Below are 10081 nucleotides of genomic sequence, written 5' to 3'. Positions count from 1 at the left end.
CAGTAACACTTTACAATAAGGTTTCATTAATTAACATTAGTTAACTAATTTAGTTATCATGAACTAAGAATGAACAATACTTCTACAACATTTATTAATCTTGATTATAAAATCAAAAGTTGTATTTGTTAACATTAGTTAATGCACCGTGAACTAACATGAATTAACATGTTTTTATTAACAAACATTAACAAAGATTAATACTGTAACAGATGTATTGCTCATTGTTAGTTTGTGTTAGTTAATACATTAACTAATGTTAACAAATGAGTTAACAAATGAGCTAGTGACCTTGTGTCACACACAGACATCAACATTCAGCATGCAAACAGAACAGTGAAAAACATTTTTTAAAGTGTTCTGTTTATCTCAGACTTTTATACAATTTTTTTTTTTTTTTTACTTGTTACAAATTAAAGTTCTTTTGAAGTCTACAAATTATCCATAAACTAAATTTATGTCAAGTACAATAATTGCTGTTACAACCTACCTCACTGGTGAGAGTTGTAACAGTAAGTGGGGTGGGTTGTAACACTATGTAGAAAACATAGACATCAGTTTAAATTTTGTACACACATTCATTTTTAATCAAACTGTCTTGTTAAAAATCCTTTTTATACCAAGCCCATAAAGCCCTTCTTCAATGCCATCCCATTACATTTAAGCAATGTAATTAAAAAACGTAAAATATACATTTAAGCAATGTAATTAAAAAACATAAAATATATGAAAAATATTATTATAAAACAGCAAAGCAAGTTGAAACTGTTTAACAAGTACATAAAAAATGGATTAAGAATAAAAAAAGGGCATAAAAGACAATGTTTGTGTGTGTGTGTGTGTGTGTGTGTGTGTGTGTGTGTGTGTGTGTGTCACTTTCACAGTTCACTCTTTACCAGAAGAAGTGAAAAAGTAGTGAACTCTCACTGTCTGCTCAGCCATGATATTACTGTATAGTAAGGAATTCATGCCTGTGCCTAATTTCTAAGTGTGAAATGATGATGTTACAGAAACTGATCCTATGTTACAACCATCCCTGGTCTCCCCTACACTCAAAACAAACAAACAAATAAAAAAATATATAAAATAAAGAAAAGAAAATCACTTGTTTAATTTACTTAAAGACACCAAAAATTCAAAATGGACAATTCTTATTTTTAATGCAGTATTATAAATGATTTATCCATGTACATCATTACTTTTTAAAAATGCATGTCCTTTTAAACTTTTAATTAAAAATATGAATGCTCCCTTCCCCTTGCAATGACATCTCTTCCTGAGATGACGTGTGCACTGGCGCGATATGACTGTCCGATATCCAGTTTCGGTCCCTCCCCTCCAGCAACCTGACAAACATATGAAATGATTGCAGTAATTAACAAATGACAAAAATATTCCAATCAATTCCCGAAGGGCAAAATCAAGTCCTGCCCTACACTTCAGGATATAGGTCACAACAGGGAAGAAAAGTCGGTTGCAATGTCCAGTTATGTGTTAATGTCAGTGTGGGGATTAGTGTTTTCTCACTTGTTCATCCCTTTTATTTCACCTGCTCTCTCCAAGAGGCTATTTGGAATGCTTCGGAGTTTATTGAGCATATTATTTTTGAGTGTACTAACTTTCATGTAAGTACATGATTTTAATAAGCTTTAAATAACTTTTAAGAAATACATTCCAGGAGCTGAAACTACTAAAAAACTAAAAATAAAAAAAAAGATTTCACTGTGTGTAACCACCTATTAAAAAGCGTGCTTACAGCCTTTTGACTTAAGAATTCAGAATTTATGGATGGGTTTTATTAGTGGGTTATGATTCCATGACATTTCTGTTTAATTAGGACCACGTGATAGGTTTAGTAATAACGACTTTGGGGTTTACAGTGAACAATAACCTTGTTTAACCTAAGCAGAAATATATTTATACAAATAAAAATAAGATTAGGCCAACAAACTTTTTAAATTTGAGAGATGTTTGCATTTACAGTGTTTATATTGTAAACAATCTAATATAGTATTTATATTGTAAACAGTTTTATACTAGGTGTAAAAAAATTGTAGCTTCTGAGATGTAGACTTTGCGACAACATGCTCCCGAATACGTTATTATAATAATCTATAATATTATAAAAATACAGTCCATTAGAAAGATTTCTGCAACTGTGTCTATTGTGATTATGAATTACTGCCATCAAACCTCACCATTAATTCGGTACGACCTAGGCCTACTTTTTTTAACAAAGGCTATATTAAGTATGACAACGTCGTAATTATTATTATTTTTATTATTATTATTATTATTATCATCATCATCATCATCATCAACAACAACATCAACATCATCATCATCATCATTAAGAAACTGTCGAGAGAATACTTTCATTGGTAATGTGTCAGGTCCTCTTGAGGGTTTATTTTGGGCGGTCTCTCGGCGCTGACTTATCTCACCAACAGGGGCTTCTGTGTTAACTGAGGCTGAATAAACACAGATGAACTGTCGAGCACATTCACAAAAATGTCCTGGCAATGTCTGCCTGACTTCACAGGACTCTTGGAAACCACAGGAGAAGCACGTCACCTCAAAAATACACTGACATGGAGTTTAAAACAAGCGAAGCAGACATGTTCCTCCTAGAAGACTTGACTGCAGCTGACCGATCGCTGATTTGACACTTACAGCGTGCTTTGTGTATTACCTCTCAACAACATTTCTCTTCCTTTCATTTTTTTTTTTTTTTTTTTATTTTTTTTATCGGACTTTAAGTCAGGGTGGACATCCGAAATGAAGAATCCACATCTAAACGGCCATTGCAAGATCCTAAACACGGTGTCAGGAGACAAGAAATTAAAACGGAAAGCACGAGATCCAATTAAGCGTACCAGTGACGATCATTTACCTTACTTCAAATTGTATAAGAACTCGCATCTAATGGCCGAGACACTGGGAGATAGTTGTCCAAAAGAGACGCACGGTTCGGAAATCGTCGCGGCGAGTGGCGGAAACGAACTTTTAAATACTGCCGTAGATATGAGGATTAACACCGTGATTTCTGGAGAGATACCTGACTCGAAACTAAGATCCATCTCCGAGAAGACTGTCAATAACAAAATTGCTAAAACAAGCTCGCAAGTTTCGGCTTTGAGCAGTTCACAGGTTTTTCCTTTGGAGCGCGTTGTGTTGTCTCAGCGCGCAGCCTCTCAGGCGCCTGCAGCCAGCGGCATAAGCGAGAGAGCGGAATCACCTAGGAGACGCGCTGGAGAGCAGTCTGGCGTCGTCACGGAGATCAAAGCCATTCAGCAGACTCGAAGACTACTGGCGAACGCGCGCGAGAGGACGCGCGTGCACACCATCAGTGCAGCCTTTGAGGCGCTCAGAAAGCAGGTAAATTCCCGCATGCGAATTACATTATATTATTTGCCAATAAAAACAAAGTATGGTGTAAAGAAACTTTATTACAATTTTCATTTTTCAACAAAAGAAAGAAATAGTCCTATTGCCGATAGATTAATAAAAAGTAATTTTATTTTTTGCCGTTTTGATGGAAATGTTACATAACTGAATTATCCTATCAGCACAAACCAAAGTTTAAATTATGAAAAACCTAAAAGTGATGGAGTCAGATCATCAATGAATATAACACATCCATGCTGCCATCTGCCATACACTCATGCACTGTTTTTTTTCAAGTCTAACTACTTGAGAAGACAACCATGATCAAATAAATAACTGTTTAAAGACATTAACAGTGTTGAATTATTGCAGCAAACACCTAAATGCTTTTAGTGTAACAGAGTAGCCTTCTTGTGAAGTAGATTTTTGATGAATTACTAATAGATTAAGTGTTTTGATTTTTTGTTTTGCTAGAGATACTAGACTTTTTAGGCCTCATGTCCTCATAATCATAACAGAATGAAATTGATTTTTATATTCATGGTCTGCTTTTTCTCACTTGACGACACCCTAATCTACTTTTACAGGTACCCTGCTACTCTTATGGGCAGAAGCTTTCCAAGCTGGCTATATTAAGAATAGCTTGCAACTACATACTGTCCCTTGCTCAGCTTGCCGACCTGGACTATACGCCAGACCACCGCAACATGAGCTTCAGAGAGTGTGTGGAGCAGTGCACTAGAACTCTACAGGCTGAGGGTCGGTCCAAGAAGAGGAAGGTAAATAGTCAGTAGGGAAGAAGTTTTCCAGTGTCTCATGAAGGGCTACTGTATCCTGTGTGTAGGGCTCTTATATGATAAAACCAGGAGACAAACCTCATTTCCCACCTTTGATTTGCTCTTTAACATTTAACAGTCATGTAATGGAAGTATTTGCTAATAGTTATCTGTATTACATTATTTTGGAAACGAAAACAAACCCATGTCTTTAGAAAGGCATGTTGCTCTCATGTGAACCATGACATTTGCCCAGCAAACTGTGAATAATTATAGACTGCCTAACAGAAGGATAAGGCAGAAATGCATTCTGTATTCTTAGACATAATTCTGTCATCCATTAGTTATTTTCTGCAAAATAATGATAACGGTAACCAAGGCAGAACATATATTATGTGTATACATACCAATTAGAGAGAATTTCCCCTTGCCTAATAATGATCCCATTAAATGAAATTATCATCAGCTTTTGTCAGAGGCAGTACTGGCTGTTCCGCCAGCTTTTTCCTCCACTATGCTGAGAAAGCATCCCGGGCGAATAAATGGAGTGATTGATGTGTTTTTGCGGGGAGTTTTATGACACAGTCATCTATGTAGTCCCAATTTCCTGCAGCGTTATCCTATATCAACATGTGCGTTCCCTCGGTAATGATGGTCTTTGTGCTCATGGTTTGTGTACAGTTACCCATATATTTTCTGCGATCCTCTAGTAGGAAAGAATGGAATGTTTTTATTAACAATTGAGCAGCTGTGACAAATCTAATCAGTGGTTATGCTAAACAGTTAGGTTGCACTTAATTTAGGCATGAAGGGTCTTCAGAAGCCCAACAAATTATGTGCGAAGGAAGTCAACCCTCCATCCCTATGTGAGCTAATACGTTCCTTCAGCAAAGCACATTGAAAGGAAGCTGTTTGAGTGCGCCTCCCCCTCCCCCCGTTAGAGCCAGACACCAGATGTTCGCAACACTAGTTGGGAAGTCCTGCTGGCGCCACTCAGGGCAGAGGGCAGAGGGAAGGCACGCGAGCTGGAACCCAGAGAACTCGCTCACTACAGGAATTGGCACATTCCCCAGCGCGGTCTTGGCTGACTCCCCAGTTCTCCCTTGGCCATCTGTTCCAAAAAAACACTTTGAAATAAAAAAGCACCGATCATCACTCTCTTAGGATACGGCTCCAAAGAGCAGCTGTTACAGAGGCGAGGGGGAAACAGGAGGAGGGTTTGGAGGAGGGGCACTGTCCAAGAAAGAAATCCCTTTGTCAAGTAGAGCCAGTGAGTCTGAGGGGAAAAATGTTTTGGCAAAGCAGAGCGATGAAAAGCACTGAGTGAACATGGAAATGTGCATGAGTGTTGCAATTCGGCAACATTTTTCAAAAAGTCCATTTAAAAATTGATTAGACCACTATATCTAGTGAGAATATTATCCTTTTTGTATGTTTGTATTTTTGACAACTAATTTGTATTTTTGTTTTTGTTCACAATAGGAATAAAATGAAGAATGTCTTCTGTGAATTTGGACAAAGAAGGACCTCAATCAATTAACATGAAGACACTTTCCCCATGTGGGGGAAAAAAAACCCTGTAATGTAATGAAAGTGTAATGTGAGTTTTACACTGCACTATTGACTTTACTACAGATAACAGTGTCAAAAACACAATCACCTATAAACCTGTCTAGGTTCTAAATATGCTATTCTACAACTTTTGCACAAACATTTTTCAAACAGATGATGTGAAATTAGTTTCACTTTCCATTTTTGCATAATTGGTTGCAGCAGTTACAGACTGTTTTTTTTTTCTCTTTTTTTCTCCAGTTTGTTTTGCAGTGTTCCTATACAGTTTTAAAAATCCCACATACACTTAAAATAAAGGTTCCAAAAGTTTTTTTTTTCCTTTTCTTTTTTTCCTTTTCTTTATTATTATTATTATTATTATTATTATTATTTGCTGTGATGTCATAGAATAATCATTTTTGGTTCCCCAAAGAATCTTTCAGTGAACAGTTCTTAATAGAATATTTTTTTTTTTCTTAGCGTGAAGTTTTAATAATCTAAATAACCCTTTTCCACTATAAAGAACCTTTTGTGGAATGGAAAGATTCCATGGATGTTAAAGGTTCTTTATGGAACCATCAATGCCAGTAAAGAACCTTTATTTTTAAGAGTGTATCTACAAGTTCCTGTGCATATTCTGTCAAAATGTCCTGCCATGTGCTAGATCAAGAACCCGCACATTTTCTTTTTCTTTTAAATTCATATAATTGTTATTTTTCATTTGATTAAATTACATTATAAACACTGATATAAATGAAAATGGCATATAATTAATTGAACACTCATCTCCTGTCTTCCATTTGGTTTGTACAACATTAACATTCTTGTAAACAGGAGCCTATGCTTTAGAAAATATATGTTCTGAGCTGTGGCTTTGTCATTCAGTTGTTTACGTTAGTCTGTATTTTATAAATGTATTTTCTGTTAAAATACTTAGCTATGTTGTAGTTTATGTAATACAAGAATTCATTTTCATTACAGAAGAGGTTCTTATTTGGAGGCAGCAATTAGCAATTGTTGGTGATCCGCCAAAAACATCAAACAAAAAAATCTAGAGGAAACCTGTGTAGGATTCCTATCAGCAAGTCACAAACATTTAACTTCTGCATCATCAAAATTTAATGAATGTTTTATTTATGCCAAAATCAGTATTATGTGTTTATATATATAACATGCCAGAAACACATTAATCTCTGCAATAATGATCCAATCATAGACTCTTAAGTATTTACTTATTTAAATTCAGAAGGTGACTTTTTTTTTCTTTTTGGCCAGGCAGTGTATATAATGTATTTAATTGTATATATTTGTTATGAATTAAAGTTTTACACTTTCTGTTCCACCAATGAGAAAACGAAACAACTTAGGTTGTTGAATGTTTAGTGTTTGACCAATGTGTTTATAAGCATTTTAACTACTAACACTTTGTTAACCAAACATATTTTAAGATTGTAGACAGCCCAAGGTCATCCTTTTGGACAGGTTACATGATTATTGATTTCAGTAATGAAACTCTACATGGCAAAAGCTGACAGGTCAACATAGTCACCTGTCTAGATCTGCTTTGATCTTTTAATGAAAATGAAATATCAGAAATGTCTGTTAAAATGATTGGAAATAACATGGGGAAGTGGGGTCAGAATATTACTGATGTTGTCTCGTGTAAAAGGAAAAATAAGAGGTAAAATATAGACACTTTTATCTCAAGGTGTCTATAATCACATTTTAAGTTTAAAAGTAATTTGTAATCATTTTATTATAAGTGCCTTTCATAGTAAGACCAACACTTTAACACAATCACAGATACTTGTTTTACTTCATACTGTTACCACAGACTTTCTAAAAAGTGGGACATTTCAATATCTGCCTCCAGCATTTGGTGAGAGCTGCCTCAGGAGAAGTCCATCCTAATGCTAAACCTGGGCTCGAGCCCATCCTAAAGGGCAGACCCTTCAAGCTATTTGTAAGGGAGAAGTGTCTAACTCACATCAGCCGGGGTAGCTCAGGGGTCAATGCTTGGCCCCCTCTTTTTCTATATACGTAACATTACTGAACCCAGTCATACAGGTATAGACTGGCCATAGTGAGCATCAGGATTTTTCCCATCCTGGTCAGGGTGAGGGCTGGCCATGCTGTCAAAACCAGTTTTCAATACACAAATGATTTAAATGGAGAAAAAGAATATCGTCAGGCTGGCCATTTGTATGACAGGGAGAGTGGTTTAACTGACCTCTCACACCCATTCATAACCTACTTGCAAAAGTTGCTGTTTAGGCAAGGAGATATTGAACAGTGATAAAGTAATAAAACAAACCAAATGACATTTCACAATTTGTGTCATTAGCTAGGATAAACAAGATGCATCTAATACAGAGACAAATGAAACTGTCTGATGGCGTATTGGGCAAAAATGCTGTGAATCATGCAAAGAGGTTGTGTTCTAAAATATCAGGAAAATCAGAATGACCTGTCTGAATATTCTGCCCAGTTTTTTTTTTTACATTAACTGGTCTTCCAGCTATTGTGCTATCTACTTGTTATGTCTGATGTCACGCATCACTGTTTCCAGATCCAAATGCTATCAAATCCCAAAAGCAAACAACAAATGGTGCTAAAATACACTTGTGGTGTCCTGTAGTACTACGGAAACATTTATTTCATTCCCAAATCTCAGTCAACCAGTCTGGGACACTGTAAGACTGTAGCATATACACTGAGTTTTTTTTAAAAGCTTAGCTTAAAGGATTAGTTTACTTTAAAGTAAAAAATATATATATCTAGACCGACGTCAGTTATGCTTTTTCTGTAAATTGAATGCAGAAGGCGTAAGACGTAGCTTGAGCGTTTTGAACTGTGAGAGATTTACACTTTCTTTGTAAGTTGAATATGGAAGGTGGTCTGGCAGAAGCTAGATATTTTTTACTTTATAACTTACACAAATACATCGCTTCGCTTCAGAAGACTTATTAACCCCCTGGAGCTGTGTGGAGTACGTTTATAATGGATGGATGCACTTTCTTGAGCTTCATACTCTTTGGTCCCGTTCAATGCCATTACAAAGCTTGGATGCGTCAGGATATTTATTAATATACCTCTGATTGTGTTCATCAGAAAGAAGAAAGTCATAAACACCTAGGATGGCTTGAGGGTGATTAAAGCTTGGGGTCATTTTCATTTTAAAGTCAACTAATGCTTTAAAGAGTTAGTTCACCCAAAAATGAAAATTTGATGTTTATCTGCTTACCCCCAGGGCATCCAAGATGTAGGTGACTTTGTTTCTTCAGTAGAACAAATTTTCATTTTTGGGTGAACTATCCCTTTAAATACGAGCTTTAAATACATAATGCTCATAAACAGCTGTTAGGAGAGTATTCTCACTTGAAACAGACCCAGAAACAGTATTTGATGCGTCACAACAGTGGATTAGCCTATGCCTCAAGAGATTATCCAAAATGCACAGTGGCACGCTTGGTGACCCACATCATACAGTGCTCAGCGTAAATGAGTACAACCCCTTTGAAAAGTAACATTTTAAACAATATCTCAATGAACACAAAAACAATTTCCAAAATGTTGACAAGACTAAGTTTAATATAACATCTGTTTAACTTATAACATGAAAGTAAGGTTAATAATATAACTTAGATTACACATTTTTCAGTTTTACTCAAATTAGGGTGATGCAAAAATGAGTACACCCCACAACAAAAACTACTACATCTAGTACTTTGTATGGCCTCCATGATTTTTAATGACAGCACCAAGTCTTCTAGGCATGGAATGAAGTTGGTGACATTTTGCAACATCTATCTTTTTCCATTCAAGAATTACCTCTTTTAGAGACTGGATACTGGTGGAGAGTGATGCTCAACTTGTCTCTTCAGAATTCCCCATAGGTGTTCGATTGGGTTCAGATCTGGAGACAATGAATTACTTTCACCCTGTTCTTCTTCAGAAATCCAACAGTGGCCTTAGATGTGTGTTTAGGATCGTCATGTTGGAAAAGTGCACGACGACCAAGGGCACGGAGTGATGGTAGCATCTTCTCTTTCAGTATAGAGCAGTACATCTGTGAATTCATGATGTCATCAATGAAATGCAGCTCCCCGACACCAGCAGCACTCATGCAGCCCCACATAAGGACACTGCCACCACCATGTTTCACTGTAGGCACCATGCATTTTCTTTGTATTCCTCACCTTTGCAACAACATACAGTTTTGAAGCCATCAGTTCCAAAAACATTTATCTTGGTCTCATCACTCCAGAGTATAGAGTCCTAGTAGTCTTCATCTTTGTCAGCATGGGCCCTGGCAAACTCTAGGCAGGTTTTTTTTTGTGCCTGGGCTTTAGGAGAGGCTTCTTTCG

The 10081-nt window shown here is 36.3% G+C and overlaps 1 protein-coding gene across 1 annotated transcript; it reads left to right on the top strand.

Annotated features, from left to right (window-relative positions):
* The first annotated feature begins 473 nt into the window (after positions 1-473).
* atoh8 (atonal bHLH transcription factor 8) lies at positions 474-6697 on the top strand. The gene is made up of 3 exons (XM_051860391.1): positions 474-3378; positions 3975-4166; positions 5646-6697. Exons 1-3 carry the CDS (start codon positions 2779-2781, stop codon positions 5649-5651), a joined length of 798 nt encoding a protein of 265 aa, XP_051716351.1. The 5' UTR covers positions 474-2778; the 3' UTR covers positions 5652-6697.
* The last annotated feature ends 3384 nt before the right edge of the window (positions 6698-10081 follow it).

The sequence above is a fragment of the Ctenopharyngodon idella genome, chromosome 14 (assembly GCF_019924925.1).
Source record: "Ctenopharyngodon idella isolate HZGC_01 chromosome 14, HZGC01, whole genome shotgun sequence".
NCBI lineage: Eukaryota > Metazoa > Chordata > Actinopteri > Cypriniformes > Xenocyprididae > Ctenopharyngodon > Ctenopharyngodon idella.
The sequence above is the reverse complement of the archived record's forward strand: the minus strand, read 5'-3'. Positions and strand labels throughout refer to the sequence as shown.

Coding starts and splice junctions, on each gene's coding strand:
- atoh8 (XM_051860391.1), top strand. CDS start 2,779: ATGAAGAATCCACATCTAAACGGCCATTGCAAGATCCTAAACACGGTG. Junction 3,379..3,974: donor TTGAGGCGCTCAGAAAGCAG/GTAAATTCCCGC, acceptor CTACTTTTACAG/GTACCCTGCTACTCTTATGG.